This window comes from Lotus japonicus, chromosome 1, assembly GCF_012489685.1.
Source record: "Lotus japonicus ecotype B-129 chromosome 1, LjGifu_v1.2".
NCBI classification, from domain to species: domain Eukaryota; kingdom Viridiplantae; phylum Streptophyta; class Magnoliopsida; order Fabales; family Fabaceae; genus Lotus; species Lotus japonicus.
In genome coordinates this window covers 135,988,066-136,008,339 of record NC_080041.1, presented here as the reverse complement: position 1 = coordinate 136,008,339, position 20,274 = coordinate 135,988,066, and the positions used below count along the sequence as shown (strand labels likewise).

The window sequence follows — 20,274 nt, the reverse complement described above, 5'->3', positions numbered from 1 at the left end:
TTACCTTTACCTTTGTTCTCAAAGATTTTTCGCAATTTTTTTTTCTCCCACGTAGTCATTCCTTGATTAAGTGAGCTCACAACATTCACCAACCTCTTGCAATAAACCTATTACACTAATGATGGTAATGGCCCAATGACAATATTACATTTTTTGAATTAATCATCATCATTCATTGTACTCGTACTCACTAGTGAATAAAGTAAAACTCAAGGTACAACGAACCTTCATTGTACAAAATGCACCATCTAAGTACTCAACCTGAATCGCCCTCCTTTTCATTCACTAGTATAAGACCACACCAATCCAACTGTTTCTTTCCCATAGAGAGGCAGACAACATTATTAGTCATATGAATTGTTAGGTATGAATGACTGAGCAACTTTGAATATTCTAGCCAGTTGGTAAATTAACACATAAATAGAAGAATTTAAACAAAGAAAGTTGGGTAAATAGCAACAATAAACTAGGTGCCGACACTCTTCAAAGAAAACAAAAGGGAGGAGACCCTACACACAACACACCACTTCCACCCTCACGTTTTGATTAGTTGTCCCTTCTCTATGGTACCAAGAATGAATGAATGCAAAAGCCCCATTAACAAAAATACAGATAGACAATTTGTTGCTTATCAAAAAAAAAAAAGATAGACAATTTGTCAGCACCCAAAATTGTTGTCTAGGAACCATGAATAGTCACAAAATTCAGATATCAAACACCAATCACGGGCAATGAGAAAATAGTACCACATGTGCATCCTTTTTTAAAAAGGAATTAACTACCAGAATAGAGACCAAATAAAGAAGAAAATAAAACACTCAGCTCATCCATTTACATGCCCGATTGTATTTGAAGGTAAAGTATGCAGGAGATGTATAACAAATATGTGACCTTGTCCCATTTTTACAGCAGCTACCTGTCCTGAGGTGGTTCTGTACAGAAGAACACATGAAACTTACTTTACAAGGGGTTGATTTTGATTTTCTAACTTCCAAGGTTTAAATTCATCAAGCAGTGTGGGTTAAGGAGAAAAATCTATTGACCCTCTCAAGAATACCACTAGCCTTCCTTTTCGCCCTTGAAGTTCCACACTGTGCAAGCTTAGACAGTGTGCCGTTGACCCTTTCGTCTTCTCTAATTTCCTTCCACTTTGTTCTATCATTGTAACAGATTGTATATAGCATTGCAACACAATTCTCCTTGCTTCGCTCTGAGGTAGTCTCTCTAATATTACCCAGTAAGAAAGGAACAGGACCTAGATCACCCATTTCTTCAACAGCCTTGGGATGAGTGGAGAGGAGAGCCAGTATGGCTAACAGTTCATCTACTATAATGTTGTCCTTGATCTTCTTCATAATAACCCGAACAGCCCCTTCTTGCACGGCGATCCCCTTGTTCTCGTGCATGACACAGATGTTGAATATGGCTGAAGCAGCGTCTTTCACGGCTAATGGATGTCCATCATCTAAAAGGTCAATCAAATGTTTGATAGCTCCAGATTTTCCAATGATGTGCTTGTTGGAATCAAGTGCTGATATGGAGAAAAAAGCCGCCGCAGCATTGCTTCTTGTTTGAATGGTTCCAGACTTCAAGGCATCAATAAGCAGAGAAATGACAGCTGGATCCTCTCCAAGCACTTTTTTGTTATCATCATTAATAGAGAGATTCAGAACAGTTGTGATCAAGTCCTCATGGAGATCAGGGTCAGCACAAGTCCTGCCAGGTGATAACGGACTGAGCAACCGTGCAATCACACCTGACTCCCCAAAAAGGGTTCGAAACGTAGCTATCCGCTTCGTTAAGAGGCGAAGCTCTTTCGCAGCTTCTTTCTGATCAGAAAGAGACAATGACAACTTATGAAGCAATGAATTTAAACGGTGTCTATCCGCTTTGGTCACTGCTTCATCAACATCCCGAACAGGCTTTGGCATCTCAATTCCACGGTCCTTGCACCACTTCGTAATCATTTCTCGAACAAGAAAATTAGGAATAAGGATCGAGTGAGACAAGACTTGCTGGGTTTGAGGGCATGTCCTGTGTCCTTCTTCATTCAACCACCTCTGAATAAATGGCCGATCATAAGTCTGCAACAGCAAGCATGAAATTAGAACACAATAATGAGTAATGTCAAACAAGCCAAACCCTAAATTCACTAACACAGACACACATTTTTAAGCAGGGATTGGTAAATGGTAAGTAATTAGTATATGTTCGGTTTGACGTTGGTCCAACGCAAACGTGATTTCACATATTCCAATTTGTCAACGGAGAAACTAGAATTTGCCACGTCGGTCGATCAGAGAAACAATATTTTGCCACATTGATTTCAACATGGATCCATCCTCGTTGACTTCGACGAAAATCCAAATACACAACATGGCATTAGTAACCAACATCCCAATGGAAAGTAAAACAATATTTTCTTATTCCACCCATCAATTAGGAACCAACATAAAACAAAAATCCAATTTCCAAACAAGCAACAACACAGTAAAAGAATTGCAACTAATCAATAAAACAAAGATGGTTCTGATTATCCAATCCAATTTGAACATCACTGTTCTAAAAAGCAAATAAAAACAAGATTATCATTTCAACGATGAATGGAAATGCAAGAAAGCGAAATGGAAATGAAATTAGGGAAAGAAACCTGGCCAGTGGACAAGATAACAGGATCAGTCATCAACTGGGTAGAAATCGGGCAGCGAAATTCAGTAGGAGGGTCGAATTTGTCAGAGAACGATGCAGTTCGATTCTCTCGAGTCTTGTTCTTCTTGAGAAGCTTGAGAGCGGAGAGAGTAGCGATTGCATCATCAGCGGTTTGAACAGTGTAGTCATCGCTCTCCACAATCATCTTCACCAATCCCCGTAGTTTCTCCTTCAATTCCGCCGCCGCCGCAACCGCTCCTCCTCCTCCTTCTCCGCCATCTCCGTCTCTCTTCGCCATGAAACCTCACTCGCTCGCTCACTGTGTGTGTCTCTCTCACTCACTACTCACTCTCACAACACACCATTCAATTCATTCTCTTATTTTCTTTCCTCTCAATTTCTTTCTTTCCTCTGTTTTAGAGAGAGAGAGAGAGAGAGAATTAGAATTTATAGGGTGGCAAACAAAACAATAGGCAACGTGAGTGGAGTGCAGTACAGTATTGAAATCGCGTAGAGTGTGAGAGAAGAAGCCACCGACCCAAGCCCAAGGAGTGTGTGTTGTGCATTAAAGAATTGAAAAAAGTCACCGTTTGGTTTGACCAAAAACTAGGGACGGTTTGGTTTTACTATTCTCCCCACGGTATTCACGGCCGACAGTAATAATTAGTTCGTCGTTTACTAGGGTAGTTGTAATAATTAATAAGTGGTAAACGATATGGGACGGTTTGATTTTACTATTCATTCATCGAGACCACGGTATTCACGATCGACAGTAATAATTAATTCATTTATTAAGATGGTTGTAATAAGCGGTAAACAGCTGACTACAAAAGTTACGGTTTGGTTTGACTATTCATCGAGACCACGGTATTCACAGCCAATAGTAATAATTAATAGTTAAAATAACAGTAATAATTAATCTGTTTATTAAGGTACTCGTAATAAGTGGAAAACGGCTAACCACAAAATATATTACATTTCTATGGGCGGAATATACTACATTCCCATGTTGAGAATCATATTTTCGATTTTATGATTAATGGATGAGGTGAGCAACCATCACGTCAGTTGTTGGGACAATGAACTAGAATCGATTCTAATATGGAGGGAGCTTCTTCTCAACACGGTTTTAAAGCTAAAAGTGGATCTATTTAAGGCAGTTCCAAACATAAGCTAAGGCAGTGTAGTTTGTGGGTCCTTCCACTTGAATGAATAATTGATTTTTGTTTGTTTCTTTCCACTTGAATGAATGATGCTTCTGTTGTCCTCTATTAATAGTCTACTACTCTAATTCTCTTGCCTCTATTAAGGATAACGCGGATTTTAAGCAAAATAGAAATATTATGGGGACCAGAACAAAAGGAAGAATATAAAAGCAGACGTATTTGCCTATTTGGCACATCAAGAGTGTGACAACATACCGTAACAAAAAGTAATCCTGTCAAAATTCCATGTGACGTGTGTTTTTGCAGGATTTGTTGTAAATAATTCACTTAGTGGATAGTTAGAGTTGTTAGTATTCAGTTAGTTAACTAACTAAAGTCAGTTGGTTGGTTAACCATGTACCAGATGAATAGTATAAAATGTAGGAGTATATGAAAAATGATAAAAAAAATTGTGATTTTCTACTAATTTTCTTATCGACTCTCTGTCCACAAATTGGCGCATGGGACCGATTTTTGAAAAATTCGCTAATCCTCATCGCTAGGAGAGGGGCTAATGTCACTCGACGAGTTGGAATATCTCAATTAGGAGTCGGTGAAGCGTGTGCGTGTGTGATATATAACTCATGTGTGAGTGTGTTCTAACGAGTGGTATTAAGAGCTTGATTATCTTTTTAGAGTTAAACACTGCACATCATCATGGCTCGTGTGAATGAGGACTTTGCAATAATACTTCTCATTTTTTATAGGAAGAACTATGAAAATTGGCGCACTCAAATATAAGTTATATTTGGCTTTCAATAAGTGATGGAAATTGTGAAAAGTGGTGTTTAAGAATTGGGAAAAATCTAACTGAGGCACAAAATGCCGTTCATCGTGAGTTGATGAAGAAAGAACTGCAAAATATTGTTTATGTGGACTCTGCAATTTTTTAGAAGATTTCATCCGCATCTAGCTTGAAGGATACCTAGACATCTCAAAAAAGTGTTGTGCAGAGACAGACAAGTTGAAGAAAGTCATAATGCAAACTCTTAAGAGACGATGAGTTATTGCAAATGGAGGCTTAAGAGATTGTGCCATATTATTTTACAAAAGTTCGTTCTCTTTCAAACCAAATCAGGGTTTGTGGTGAAACTCTTACAAACCAGATGATTATGGAGAAAACCTTGAGGACATGAACGACTGAATGAGAGATGTGCATAGATTGCCTCCAGAACCAACATAGGCATTGCAAGCTCAATCACGTTGAAGAGGCGATGGAGTTGGCAGTCCCTTCATGGAAGCCAAAGAAAAGGGGTGAAATATTAAAGGAAAGAGTCCAACAAACCCAACATTCATTCAAGAGAATAATGATCGTGATCAAAGGCAAGATTTTAAAGGAAGGAAGAAATCGCGCCAGAAGAGGAAGAGGTCGATTCTAAAACGGTGGCTTTCGAATTACAGAAGGCTAGAACTGTTTTCGAATTACAGGAGGTCAAAAAAGTTTTGATAAAAGGAACATACAATGTTGTGTTTGCAAATGAGTAGTAACAAAGGAAAATATATGAAAAATGATGAAGCTAAGTTGGCATAGGGTGGTGGCGCGGTGGTGAGAGGGAAGAAGAAAGTGGTGGGGTTAGAAGGGAAGAAGAAGAAGAGGTTGTGATTGTATTTTGGTTATGTTTATCATGTAAAATAACTTTGAAAATTAATTATCTATGTGGATGTGTTGTTGGGGTGTCAAATCATTCAATGAGGTAGACCGTAGACATCACCCACTTCTATCACAATTTGGACAAAACACCGTCGAAATGACCACGTTACATAGAACACTATTACATCAACATCAAGTGTTATATGTAGAAAAGTGTAAATTAAGCTTATTTTGTTCAATCAAACACCCACGTCAAGATCAAATGCTAAATTGTTACTCCCTCAACAAAAATTCCAGCTGATGAAACATTTACATAATACTTGCTATCTATTACATACAACACTGCAATGTTACACGATATATATACACCGAACAGACAACTTGTTTAAGCACCTTTCTGTGGCAGTGTTTCAAATGCTGAAACTGTGTTATCAAATTTTATACGATGTATTGGAGCACCACTTTGCTTAATAGCACAGGCAGTTTTTTCTTCAAGGGGGCAGCGTGCTCTAAGCATAGAGAATACATGATTATTTAATCTCCTAGCTTTTTTCATTGCTTCCAACAAGGTTTCCCATCCCTGTTAAAAGAAAAGTAAATGCAATCAATAACAGCACAAATGATACATTATTGAATAAGTTGAGAAGGTTTTAAATTTAAATGGGACTTAAACCAGTCGCAGCTTCTTCACAACTATATACTATATTGACTTCGCTAAGCATCTAATACGACAATTATCTCAATTAAATTGATTTTGTTTCATGGTCAAACTGAATTTGATTTCAGCTTAAAGAAGGAAAGAAAAAAATGTGTAATGCCTATTTGGTTAACAATAGCGAAGGCAATAATTTTATTAATTGAATAGATATGATTATGTAAGACAAGCAGAGATTTTTTTGGCTTTGATTTGAAGAAGCAATATAAACCTGAACAGGGAGGTGCGTGTTCTTGTGTGTTTGCACAACAGATGCAGCCTCCACTTCTGCAATATTGAGAATCTGATATGAAAAGTCAAAGAGCTCAAAATGCAGCTGTTGCCCAAGCAAATAAATTATAGTGCATCCACCCCAAGCAACTGAATCTCCCAGCCTTTGATGACTATTTGTTGACACTTGGGCAGACTCTTCCAAGTATCCCTATGTTGCTCAAGCAAAAGCACATGTCAAAAGAAAGTTAAGGGAAAAAAGGAAGGAATAAACATACTAGCAAATTCATTAATGCATTGAACAAAATATTAGAGTGGTTTAAGCTAATTTTTAGCTTACACGTGATTTAAGCTATGGCATTATAATGTAAACAAGGAAATGCACTAGTTGTAGAAGGTTGCTCCTTACAATTTGGAGACCGCTGTAAATTCGATAGAAATCTTTAGAAATTGTGATGTCAATGAAGCCTGTCTTGGGCGCAGCACTCCATTTACTACAATATTTATCCAGTGCAGCACTTGTGAAAGCAAGTGCATACTCCAGCACACTTCCAGTATTCAGGTTAGCTTTATACAAAAGATCTGTAATAAAAGATAACATGTCTGAACCATTAATAAAAGATCATATAAGTAAATGTACATAAAAGATAAACCAAGGTTTCAAACCTGCAGCTTCTGCTTGTTTTGACATGATGTGGAAAGATGAAGGGGATTGGCAACCAGGGTATGAAGCCATTGCAGCAGCTGTTGATTTAAAGATACTGACAACAGGGCTGTCTCCACCATCTTGAGAAGTCAATATTTGTCCATCTGCCCCAGGAAGCAAGCCCAGCCAAGGAGCAGTTTGCATGAAATTCATAGTATCTGTTTCTCTCTGTCCAGAATGCAATGTATTTGTCACTATAACTCAAACTAAAGAGGCATAGAGGAGAACATCAATAATTTATAATTAAGGAAAACGTGAGGTCATCCTCCCTATTTCCCAGGTAAGAAAGAAGCTATTTTACGAAATTTATTCTTCTACATTTAGTATCCTTGTAAAATTCATTGTGGGAGTTTGATGATAATAAATTATTATTCGTTGACTGACATCTGTTCAGGAACCTCGGGAAGCAGAATTTGGCATCCTAATGTTGCAGACATGAAAGGAGGCTTGGCCCTCTGTTGGCGTTGCATTCATGTGAACGTGTTTTCAAACACAGCTAAAGTCATCCAGTTATATGAAGACAATCACAGTAGATAAATAGATAACTGCATAGGTTACTGACCATCACAATATCTAGAAGCCCCATCCAGTACAATACACTTCCAATCTCTTTTATGCCATGAAGAACCTCAGCTTTCAGCTCTGATTTTGTCTCCCAGTTAAGTTGTTCTTTTACAAGTCTTACACAACCTGTGAATAAATAATCAAAGAATTCATTTCTTAGATTTGGTTGTGTATTTATGTCCTGAACTCTTAGCAGAGATAATATGTTTGAGAATATCATTTGTAAACATGAAATATAGTCGTTTTAATAAAATTCTAGCCAAACGATCGAATATAATGGAGTCTAGTAGTTTTTTTTTGGGTAAGCAATGGAGTCTAGTAATACTTTCTGACAATAAAAATTGGACAAAGAAAAACATGCTACTAATGATTAATATTTATTTAAGAAAGTTCTAGGTCAGGCACTCTATAATTAGTGCATATGTTCCATGAATTTTGAACATGAACCATAAACATGGTTGATAATTATACTTGTTACTACTTTGTGAATTATTTTTACTTCCACAATTTTCAATGAATATTTTTAGAACTTTAAAAATGATTGATTGAACGTGCATAATTTACCATCACGTTGTTTAAAGAAGAATACATTTAAAGCATGCACAGATTAGTAAATTTCAGAGGAAAGGCTAAAAAAAGTGAAAGGAAAAACTGTCATCATGTACCTGTCACACCTCCATCAAAGGGAAGAAGTCCAATTGATTTCGGCAAGGATTCTTGTAATCCAGTGATCATTGGTTCAAGCAGAGTAATCTAGTAATAGCACACATTAAATTGTTAGTGAGCCATACCAAAATTAGAAATTACAAAATCAATAAATATAGACATGTGCAAACTATATGCATCAAGCATGTAATCTGACAATCTATAAATAATAGTTAGTTGCCCAATATGTTTAGGAACCTTCAGTGTATGTAATTGTGGTCAGTGGAATCTATTTGAAAAAATACATTTTTAACATGTCATCAATCATTTCCCATTTCCTTAGCATACCACTGTGTATCAATCAACACGTCCCTATGTGGTCAAACTTTTCACATTCATCCATATCTTGATAAGTTTTAGCACTTGATTCTTTCTTCAAAAAACAAGTCTTGTCACTACCTACTCATTGCTTCTTATTCATATTCACGTGTCTATATGGTGAGTTTGGATTGTATTTTATACCAAACCTAAATAAACCAACTAACCATTATCAGAGTGGCAAGGGGCAAAGAAAGATGATTTCAATTAGTTTATATAAATTTCAATAGTTGACAATCAAACTTATTGTATAATAAAATTGGATTTTATATTGTTTTGTAGGTTACCACAGAAAGGCAATGTCATGCAATGAACATATTCACACTTTAGCAAAGATAAAGAGTGACGTACCTTGTTTGATATGTGATCAAGAAGGGCTCTAATAAGCCAAGGTAATGATCGGGATCCCAAAAGTTGAACAATTGCAAACATGTGCGATATTCCAAAGAATCCACTATGCAGTCGTGCAAAACTTTGATGAGCAGAATTCAAATCCTATTATATAGAAATAGATAATGAGAAACTTGTATTTACACAAAGAAGGCAGTAGAAAACACACACAACTATTCACCCTCTCTCTCTCCCCCCCCCCTATTCCAAAGAATCCACTATGCAGTCGTGCAAAACTTTGATGAGCAGAATTCAAATCCTATTATATAGAAATAGATAATGAGAAACTTGTATTTACACAAAGAAGGCAGTAGAAAACACACACAACTATTCACCCTCTCTCTCTCTCCCCCCCCCCCCCCCTCTCTCTCTCAGTATAGTATAAATATCTTCCATGAGTGAAAAAAACAGAAATGAATGTGACAACAAAAATGACAGTAAAAAGTAAAGGGGAAAGCTGAAAAAACAATGCTCTCGGGTCATTAGACACATGTGTACTTGGGTGCTGGCCACGTGGAATGTTGGTCCCAAGGTCTACATGAAATGCAGATATATTTTGGAACTTCCAAAATTGGAAGTGAGACATGCATATGATATATGTGTGTGAATGAGCTAAAATTGAAAGATTTGCAGATGTTTATGATCACACATAGAGAGGATTAAGTCATTAACACAACTGCAACTGATTTTATAATGATCGTATCATCAATAGCAATATGAGGAATGCTTACTTGAGTACCACAATAGAAACTAGGCTTAGCAGAGGGTATGGATGGCTTTTGAACAGGAACAGTCTTTGATGATCTGATAAAACGTTGAGTAGTATTGCAGAGAATAAAGTTTGGCAAAAAATCATTTTGCATCTCAGACCAGATCTAGCATACACAAATAAATTGATCAATGAAATTGAAGGAAACAGATCAAGTCATAAAATTATCAATTACCATCCAAATAGTGGTTTTAATATGAGCATTACAGATTACAAAACAACATAAAGCTAATGTGTGTGTGAGAGAGAGAAAGAAAGATAGACATCAAAATTGAAGTACTACTTCAGAGTTCAAAAGGAAAACCTGTGAGGCCAGTCGACTAGAAAATGATACAAGAGAGATGTTCTCTTGCATCTCATTCAACATGAGACTAAAAGAGTCTATAGAAATATCTCTTGACAGTAATTCATGGGAATGCTTTAAGACATCCAACAGCTTTTCTAGTTCCTGGAATAAAGTAGTCACAGTATTACTTGGTCAATGAATATGGAGAAAAGAGAGGAAAAAAAATTCATAATTGATAGCTAAGAGAAATAGCAGTAAAATCACTAACCACAATGGCACACAGATCCTGACACTCAAAACGATCAAACAGAAACTCAATATTTTCTCGGAAAACTTTGTTCATCCGTTCAGTGATCAAACTTCGCAAATTAATCATCCTTCCAAGCAGCTGTGCATCAAAAGATTTTTAGTCACATGGAAGAGTAATTGCAACTCAATTAAATTCGAATCATGATATCCAGCAGAAATGTGTGTGTGTGTGTGAGAGAGAGAGTAGAGAGAAAGAGCAAGAGGGATCTCCTAAAAGGAAGGAGGAATACACCACAAAACTACTAGATCAAAAATCATTTAAGTATCAAAATATTGCTGCATGTTGTGGCATTGGTGAAACCTGCTTTCCATGCTTCGACACCAAAATTTGATTGCTTATAATGGAGTTACACTAGAAACAAAATACTGAGAACTAAGGCAACTGCAAATGCATCGTCCTTCTCTCTGACAGCAACTAGCGCATTTTTATACACCCCCCAACCCCTGCCCCAACTTGGGCATTTTTCAAAAAAACTTGACTAATCCAAAAATTGTTGAGTAGGATGGATACATCTAGCTTTCACTTTAATGCACCAAATCAAATTGTAGACAGGAAACATTTGGATAATGTAATCCATTAACCTTCACTCTAGTCATTTTTAGCAGCATATGGAACCTCATAGGCTGCACAGCATACTTTTCTGCATTCTCTGAGGCAAAGAGGAATGAAGGATCAAGCAATTCACTGCATGAATTCAGCATCCATTGGTAGAAAGGGTTAGTCTGTGGAATAATCAAAAGATAAGCTGGATTAGCAGAGAAAAAGGAGCAAACCTTGCTGCCCAACTTTTGTAATATGTGAAAATGGTTTCACACAATTTTGAAACAAATATGTCAAAACAATGATCCACCTGTCAAAAGGTAAACAGAACAACTGATCGATGGAGAAAGCATATGATAGGAAACAAGTCATCTCAATGGATTTACACAAGAATTCACTCTATACTACTGGCATAAACTGATATCAATAAGAGAAGGTATGGATTTATAGAAAACTGTCAAATAAAAATGAATTGAAGAGACATTAAAATACAGTTATTTCAGGGGTCCTGATAACTCCCTGCCCAAAGGCCTAAGTTCCCGCTCAATTTTCTGGATGGATCCACTAATACCCATATTCCCCTTTTATTCTTACTCTCCCATGATTCCCCTTTGCTTTCCTCACCCCTTGCTATGTAAATAAGGTTATTGTGGCCCAATTCCTATTTCTGCCGCTTGTCCTCCCTTCCCCTATTATTATTTTTTATCAACTAATAACTTTTGTAACTATAGGACGGCTAATAGCACATAAATTACTCCAATGAGTTTAGTGTATTTCAGTATATGTAGATCATATACACCTAAAAGCATCTGTATCAGTTATTATGTCAGGAAATCCACCGCATACTCATCTACATTACGTTAAAACTGTGTAATACCTCAGCCTCAATTTCATCATACAGAAACCGTTGCTTCAGCAAAACCAAGGCTTGCTGAGCTGAATCATTATAGATATCGAATGGCATCAGAACACTCTCAAGAAGACCAGAGTTTGGTGACTCAAGTACACAATCCACCAACATCCAGGGAAGAGAGCATTCAATTGGAAACTACAGGGAACAAATTAATTAATTATTATTTTGCAGGTAGCTAGGAAATTTGTAAATGCTCCAATCTATAAATGTTTCTGGTGACATGACAGAGTTGAAATTCAAATAATCTTGTGGGGATAAGTATTACCTGAATGACTCGCGAAGACTCTAAGTAAAATTCTCTAAACCACAAGAAACCAAGATCTGTCAATGTTGCAACAGTCACTGCAAGCATCGTCATCACAAAAGTCAAATCCACTAAAGGATGCAATAGTTATTCTGTCAAATAATAAACAAGAGGGAGTAGAAACCCTATATATGTTGTAAGCAGCGTACTGTGAAGCCATAGATATTTGTCGGGTAATATATATTATTCATTAACAGAGACATGACACAAAATATAATGCTTCCAAACTAGTTTGCTAATGTAGGAGAGGAACCACTAACAGGGGGTAGAAAAAAGAGAGGAAGAGGCTGTGTAAGTGAAGATGTTTAATCCATTAACACAGAATGCACCCAAGGATTAGTCTTAGCAGTAAAATTGATGCTAGGGTCAATCTAAGACCATTACCTGAGTAGTCTAAAATATGAAGGAAAAAACCAAGCTTGTAAAAAAATGTCTCCAGCTGTTTTAAATCATTAACTGGGATTTCTGAGCCACTATTGCCAAACAGTCCACCTGGTCTCCTAAGGTTACCACCAGAAACTACCTCATATATTAAGAACTGCAAGCAGTGCACCTGTATTGAAGATATTAGGAAAAAAATTATTGAGTGCTAATCAAAAATTATGCATACGCACATAAGGAACTTACAAAGCAGCTCAAGGCCGGATTTAGAGAAATTTTGCCAACAATCTAGATAAGCTTTACAAAAAAAAAAATTATCACTGAAGAATTTATATAGTAAGAATAATCTGATTGCTATTTTGTATGCGAATACACATGAACAAAAGGAAATTCATCCAAAAGGCCTGAGTTTGAAAAAAGCAATCTGATAATAAAAAAACATTTTTTTTAATTCATGAATCATGATACACATGACTGCATAAATGAATGGTGGTTAACATTTCAAAATATTGGCACACATCAGCATCTTTATGTATATCTTAATGTATATCACTTTCTGTGAAAGGCAAAGCATTTTTAAGTCTATGTACTAACAACACATCAACACAAACAGCATATTTCAATCAATAGCTTTAATCCTTTGAGTTATTATATATGTGGCTATTCACTTATAAGCATATCAATGATAATAAATCAAACAACACGGCAAAACGAGAATGGAAACAATGTAGACCTGAGCCGCAGTTGGAGCAACTGCCCTTGGATAAAATATGTTTGCTTTGCTTTCTTCACCTCCATGCTGCGAGGACTGTAACTCAGACTCTGACTTGTTAGTATTAGCCATCCAATCAGCTGAAAGGGTCCTCATATCAGAAAGAATCCTGAAAATCCACATTTTGGTAATTAAAATCAGCGGGGAAAAAATTTGTATTATACATCAGCTCAGAAGAGAATTTTGATTAACAAATGCTAATATTAAAAATTGAAACTCTTTTTGGATTCCATTCCAAATGAATATTGAGTTTCATACTCTTATAATAAAAGCACATCCTATTTTTATTGAAAGCATACTCCCTCCAATCATTTATCATTTTTATTATCAGATATCACAAGAATGGACATACAATTACCACATGTTCAGTTATGCTTAGATTTAACAGACGCACAAAACTATACAGCCAAGAGGAAGAATAAATACTTTATTATGATATGATATATAATGTTATGCGGAAGACAAAGGACTAACGCTTATTTATACTGACTCCTAATTCTAATCAAATAGGGGAAACTAAATGAAAATTACTAGACCCCTAAATTTCCAATCCTAATTAAATTAAATAAAGAAACAAATCAAGAAATATTTAGCCATATGGAAACTAAGATAATCTAAACTCTGATATAAGATCAAGATATTATAAGATATGATATAATCTAACAATTTTATTTTATTTATAGTACTACAGTAGTACAGTTACAGGCTGTACATACTACATAGCCCACACATTTAGTATAAATAAGACAAGACTCAATCACTTAACTTTTAGCAGAAAACGTTTTCTCTCTTGATCCCATTTAACTCCACAGACATAAAATTGTATCTTGAAACCAAATCTTCAAGTTGTATTTATGAACATATTGAGTGATATTTGATTCTGTTTCAGAAGTATTGTGTTTTCATGACACAGTCTACGGGCACATATTTAGGATTTCATGACCAATTCCATGAGAGCATTAAGAGTTTGCCCAAGGAAAATATCAAGCTACAAAAATTAACAATTATATACCATGCAATTCAAGTTGGAATCCTACCTAGAAAGGTCCTTCTTCTTTCTAAAGGTAGTCCGCAACATAGAAGCTAATGTGTTTTGAACAAAATCTTGGACCTCAGAATGTATTGTTTCCCATAAAGCATCAGCAACGAGTGTATCACACCGCTGCACCATAGATCCGACACTCTTTATGTTGCTCACAAGTTCAACCAGTGCTTTCCTTTCCTCTGCAGTGTAGTTATATCTTACTACCTACAAGATAAAAAAACATCATTTATGGTTATATATATTTATCAAGAAACAATACAAGATACACTTTGACTTTAAGTGGTAGGGAGCCAACTTTGATTTAAATCAAACTTAAGCACCATTAACCAAATTCACATTTGTGCATGGTTAAAACAAACAAATAGTAGTTAGAATTCATAAATGAACAAGTGATATAATAAATTGGTTAGTTTAAGTGACAAATGGTTAAGTTTCATGTGGTTAGTGTGATAAAGAAGTTGGATAATTCAAGTTTCACATGATTGAATTAACAATGAGTATCAAGATTACTGAAAGTAGCGAATTGTATTTTAGAATAGCTCTTTTAATATAAACAGTTAATTGTTTTATGAAAGTAAAATATGAAGGAAATATTGGTTATTGACTTATTGTCAAAATGGTTAATTTTGATTTGGCTAATGGGAAAGCTAAATTGGTTTATTAAATTTAAATGTGGATAAAGTTCAAGTGATATCAACACCCATGCAAATACAAATTGCAACGTTAGAATTGCTTTTATACAAAATTACATAATTAATATATACAAATAAAAAATTGATGGCAAATTTGGCAGTACTATAGTGTAAGTAGCAGATTAGAACATCAATTAGACAACACAACCAATCAGAATAGGGAATTATTTGAGCTACAAGAAGAATGAAAAGAAAACACAAGAAAATATAAGAAAGCAACAAATACAATTAGAAGATTTGAGCATTCCTTACCTTTTCATAGTCAGAGAATGATGGGGATGCATCCTTGCATGGTCGAGAAAATTTCCAAGCACATTGTTCCCAGATGCGTGCAGTCCATCTACTTAACAGCTGAAATCCTTCAACAATCATATCATACATGTTCCCCTTGACTTCTTTGCTCCAATCAACATCAGAACCATCAGTGGACTTCAACAATAACAGCTGCAAAAACAGAGAATGTGAACAAACACGTACGCACAGTTAACAGAAACAGGGAAAATTTTATTTGAGGGAGGGCTTTTCTTTTAAAACCCAAACAAAGCACAGGGCATCACCTGATTCATCGCTGAAGCAAAACGAATTGTGAAATCATCATGCTCAGCACGGATGGCTCCAACATGATTGATGATCATATAATGTCTCTGATACGTGTCTCATGTCAAGGTATTTTTCACAAGACGTGGCAGGAAGTTGCTTCATAAATTTATATAAATTTATCACTTCAAAAGTAAAAGGATTTCTCAATAACTTTTTAGTAGATATTCCATGAGAAAAAATTAACTAAAACTTAATCTGCAATGCATCATATGTTACAAGAACATATACTAAACCTATGAAGTTTTTTATACACTCCAACACCGAAAAGAACAAACCTTTGGCCCAACAAAAATAACTTTAACCCCAAATATTTGAAGTTTTTCAACTCATGTATAATTCAACGGACTGAAATACAATATAATAAATTGGTCAATGATCACCATCCTTAGAGCGCACATGAATATATACAAATTCAGACAGTTAATTCTGTTGTTAGAATCTGTTACAACAGACTCAAAACTACACTGGAGTTCAGTTTCTCAACAGACTATAAATATGAGAACTTTATCTAGAGTTCATTTCAAGATGTACAACTACTCATATTACAGAAACTCTAAAAGTTTCATCTCTCTTAAAATTTTGTTTTTCATTTTCTTTAGTTTTCCTTCACTTTCTCATTCACACAGTTTATCAATCAGAAATTGAAAGATTAAAGACCACCTCCTTGCATTGTTCAACTTCAATGAACAGGGAGCATACAATTTTTATCCTAAAGTATATGACACCATTACAATTTATCTATTCGCAGTGAAAATGGTAACAAGTAATATTTGTTCATGGATTACAGAGGTGAAGGAAATGAATATTAGTTCAATAATAACATATCAGTATCAGTTTATCGGTCAAGATATATAACAAGTTGAAGGATATTCTTGTGCGTCACGAGGTGGAAGCTCATGAGGTGCTGGAAGAGTGAGAAGGCGGGTTTGGGAAGAAAATTTTGGAAAGTATATTGATAATTCCTTCAGTATCGCAGCAGGAGACAGATGCAGATCTGGAAATGCAGGAATGACTACTTCATTCTGTTCAAATAAAGGAAAGAAAGAAACAAATTTGAATTTCTTGATAACAGAGAAGAATTCAGTGCATTAATATCATAATAATTTATTTTCATAAACCAGTATATATAATGTTATTAGTAAGCATAAAGATAACGCAGTACCTTAAAAATATTGATCAGTCTGTTGATTTTCACCCTCTTGTACAGAGACTCACTATCTTTCTCTGATGATGTCACGAGGACAACAAGAACAGGCAAAACCCGCAAAAGAATGTGGCGCTCTGGAAAGAGAAGTGCGAAGTCCAATTCTAGAGACTCAACAACAAAGACTATAAGAGCTTGAAGAATGTCTTCTACACTATTTCAAGTCAAGGAATTTATCATGAACCAACTATCCCAAAAACATAAGCTGTAAGATGAAGACACATGAATGGTTTTATATTATATTTCTTACACACACCCTCACGCAAAAGAACCCATTGGGCTTGCAGTGTGGACATGCACAATCTCACCTACCTTGTTTTGAAATTCAACTTTTTACTTGAATAATAGGGGCAACAAGGATCGAACCTCAGACTAACCATCCCTAAAGGGTACACTATTGGGTGAAGACACATGAATACTTTTATATTATATTTCTAAAAGTGATTAAGAAATAAAAGAGGAGGAAGTTAAAAATTGTGATACAAGTTAGGGTGTGATAAATCAATAGGATTCTTTGCAATTTTATCCGTGGCAGTATTCAGGGACAAAAGCCAAGAAGTAAAATTTACAAGTTAAACCTAAATAGTGGAAATTGAGGTTTTGCCAAGAAAGTCATATGGGAAAAATTGTGAAGTAGCATATACAGGATACTTGTTCACGCGAAACATCTCAACATGCAAATTCAACAAAATAGCCCATCTTGTGCTCAAGAAAATCTGCATGTACAATTATACAAAGGTCAAAAATTCATCTTCATGAGGTTTTTCAGTAGAAATAAAATACAAAGAAAAAACTTGGAAAGAGATTTGTTTACATATTCAATAAACAAGAAATTCACAAAGTTCTAAATAACTAGGAAATTTCAACAATCACGAACCTGTAAATCATCTAACTCCTCCCTCATTGAATCAGTGTCTTGCCACTGACCACTGACTTGTGTGAAAGTCCTGATAAAAGAACCAAGACGAACGAATGTGAATAGCCATTCAAGAGTTTTTCAAATGCAGAAATCCTAAACCAGACGAGAAGGTGATTGCATAATAATATTTCTAAAGACTATCAGGAATACCGCATACCATGTCAAAAACAGAGTTCCTAGAAGAATGGATAAAAGATACAACTGACAGAAACAAACTGAACCTGAAAAAAAAAATGCGAAGATCCTCAACCTGAAGACAAGGTGAGATTGGCTGAACTTAGATACATACCTTTTATACCATGAAAAGTCATTAGGTATGCTTGCCTTAGCATTTTTAAGATGGTCAAGTTGCACCAAAACGTCAAGCAACTTCAACATAGACCTGGAGTCAAGAATAAAGCGATTATAAATAAATAGATAGATAAATAAAAAAAACAACAAAAGAAGCATGATAACACACCACAAATGAGATATTGTAGGGCCATTTATGCGCCTCTCAGGCCTAGAAAAACGTTGCATATCAGCAGCTAGCTGCATAAAAAAATGACATGTGTAAATTTACTCAAAGTGCTACGTCTGGGTATGGCTAAGTTTCTGAAAAAAATGAAAAAGTATCATACAATATGTAAAGAGCGTTCCATACTTTTGAGGAAGCTGATGCTTGCCATCGCTGAATTTCACGCAAGCGACTCATTTCCAAATCCAGAACTTGATATGTTTCCAAATATAAGTCAGCTTGACTTTGCTTCATAGAATCAGGAAGCTGCCCCATTGTGGCAAAGTGTGTAAATACATGAGAAATTAAAGACATAGAAACGTGGAAATGGATATCCATTATGGTGAATTTAATATTATCCGTTATCAAAAGTAATTTAGGAAATGACTGCACACCAAAGTTGCAATAAGCAAAACCGTCAATCCTCATCTACTTGACTTCATTAACTATCCCAAAAGCAAGGTTTTAACTGGAACTTTTGATGCAGACCATCCAATTCCAACCAAAAATTTTAAATGAAATAAAACAACTGGTGACATTTTCTTGATATTAACATTTATAAGAAAATTACCTTTTGAAAAATCAATGTATGGATATCTTGTGAGAAACTATCATGCAATCATAGTAAGATCAGATTCGTACCAATAAATTTCAAAAACAACGTACTTAATGTCTTAAGATTAACCCTTTTTCTTCTGATAGAGTTTCTTCATTTGTCAAAAAGAGAATTCACTTTAACTAGTTACCCTCAACTTTAGAGAAAATTTACCTGAGGAAGTGCTTTGACACAACTGCGATATGTGTAAAGCACCGAAGCCATCTCCTTTCCCTCTAGGGTAAGGGCATTCTGCATTTTGCATTACCAAAACCACTCAAAATTAATAACAGGGGAAGAACATCATCTCAAGGGAAAATTAAACAACAAAAATAGTCCAAGAGCAGCATACCAGCAGATTGAGAGCTTTCGTGTCCTCGGATAAAGATAGTCGGTACGCAGAAACATCACTATACTCTACAAAGGGAGAGTGGTATATCATAATTACTAACAATTCTACAAATCTCTTAAGCAAATCTGAAAGTGCTCAAGCTTTTAAGTGAGATTACACACACATTCTTCATGACATGTCTAAAGAAGAATAAGAGAAGTACCTATTGGACTCTCAGTTGCAGCTCTATCAGTTGTGACCCACACTCCAGGTCCTTGCACCTCTGGTTGTTCATCCTATGTAATCACCAAACCAAAAATACATTATAGTTGAACCTCCTCAACAACAAGTCACACAGATCAGTAGCTTGTTTCAGTCATTATTTGACTACTACTACCCATTTTACTTCGAAGCTAAAAATCTTTTCTTTCAATGGATTTTGCACTAATCGTGAAATCAAACAAACACCCACTGAAACAAAAACTCAAAAAAAAAAAACTTGAAAACTGAGATCAAAATCTCTATAATTAGAATTAGCATGAATTGATGGAATGCTAGATTGAACGACCCAGAAGCGCATTTCGATTTTTCTTAGCAAAAGAATGCAGCAGAAATTAGGTTTGAACAGAGAAACAAATTCAATGGCTGGTTTGGTACCTCGAGCGAGAATGTGGAAAGTGCTGCAATGGCTTCTTCGACGGGAACAGCCATCAGCGATTGTTGTTGTTGAATGTAGCAGCAGCAATGTTGAAGGAAAACCAACAGCAGAGGAAAGAGGAGAGATCAAATGCAATTGCGCTGCATTTCTTCTTCTTCTTCTTCTTCTTCTTCTCCACTCTGTAAGGTGAGAAGAGAAAAGAGTCTTCAATTGCAAGACTGAGAAGGTGCAATTTCTGTGTGGACTATAATGCCCTCCTTCTCTGCTTTATTTTCCTTTCTGCTACTGTAAGCTGGTAGTGGTGGAGATTGGTGATTATAATTAATTATTACCTTCCTCAATTGCTTGCTTTAAATCTAAGCAAAGAGAAGATTATCCAGTTATTGTAATATCAACACAAGTTGAC

At 35.6% G+C, this 20,274-nt stretch overlaps 2 protein-coding genes across 2 annotated transcripts; both read right to left on the bottom strand.

Annotated features, from left to right (window-relative positions):
- Positions 1-671: 671 nt before the first annotated feature.
- On the bottom strand, positions 672-3,108 carry LOC130731343 (U-box domain-containing protein 9-like). The gene is made up of 2 exons (XM_057583607.1): positions 2,651-3,108; positions 672-2,084 (listed from the first exon to the last, which is right to left on the bottom strand). Exons 1-2 carry the CDS (start codon positions 2,945-2,947, stop codon positions 1,008-1,010), a joined length of 1,374 nt encoding a protein of 457 aa, XP_057439590.1. The 5' UTR covers positions 2,948-3,108; the 3' UTR covers positions 672-1,007.
- A 2,489-nt stretch (positions 3,109-5,597) lies between these two features.
- LOC130731342 (protein PIR) lies at positions 5,598-20,143 on the bottom strand. Its single transcript, XM_057583605.1, has 30 exons — positions 19,868-20,143; positions 19,434-19,506; positions 19,232-19,296; positions 19,054-19,131; positions 18,432-18,551; positions 18,249-18,319; positions 18,078-18,170; positions 17,747-17,816; positions 17,521-17,585; positions 16,828-17,023; positions 16,536-16,687; positions 15,623-15,716; positions 15,318-15,509; positions 14,366-14,577; positions 13,290-13,437; positions 12,560-12,728; positions 12,137-12,213; positions 11,836-12,006; positions 11,192-11,268; positions 11,000-11,102; positions 10,377-10,496; positions 10,127-10,270; positions 9,785-9,928; positions 9,015-9,158; positions 8,306-8,393; positions 7,639-7,766; positions 7,037-7,244; positions 6,780-6,952; positions 6,372-6,581; positions 5,598-6,025 (listed from the first exon to the last, which is right to left on the bottom strand). Exons 1-30 carry the CDS (start codon positions 19,919-19,921, stop codon positions 5,831-5,833), a joined length of 3,834 nt encoding a protein of 1,277 aa, XP_057439588.1. The 5' UTR covers positions 19,922-20,143; the 3' UTR covers positions 5,598-5,830.
- Between the last annotated feature and the right edge of the window lie 131 nt (positions 20,144-20,274).

What these genes read in the sequence shown, in the direction of transcription:
- LOC130731342 (XM_057583605.1), bottom strand. Translation starts at nt 19,921, where the DNA reads ATGGCTGTTCCCGTCGAAGAAGCCATTGCAGCACTTTCCACATTCTCG. An exon ending in ATGATGAAATTGAGGCTGAG is followed by an intron (nt 11,269 to 11,835) that starts GTATTACACAGT and finishes ACCTTTTGACAG; the next exon opens with GTGGATCATTGTTTTGACAT. An exon ending in GTTTCTATTGTGGTACTCAA is followed by an intron (nt 9,159 to 9,784) that starts GTAAGCATTCCT and finishes TCTATATAATAG; the next exon opens with GATTTGAATTCTGCTCATCA.
- LOC130731343 (XM_057583607.1), bottom strand. Translation starts at nt 2,947, where the DNA reads ATGGCGAAGAGAGACGGAGATGGCGGAGAAGGAGGAGGAGGAGCGGTT. An exon ending in TTATCTTGTCCACTGGCCAG is followed by an intron (nt 2,085 to 2,650) that starts GTTTCTTTCCCT and finishes TTGCTGTTGCAG; the next exon opens with ACTTATGATCGGCCATTTAT.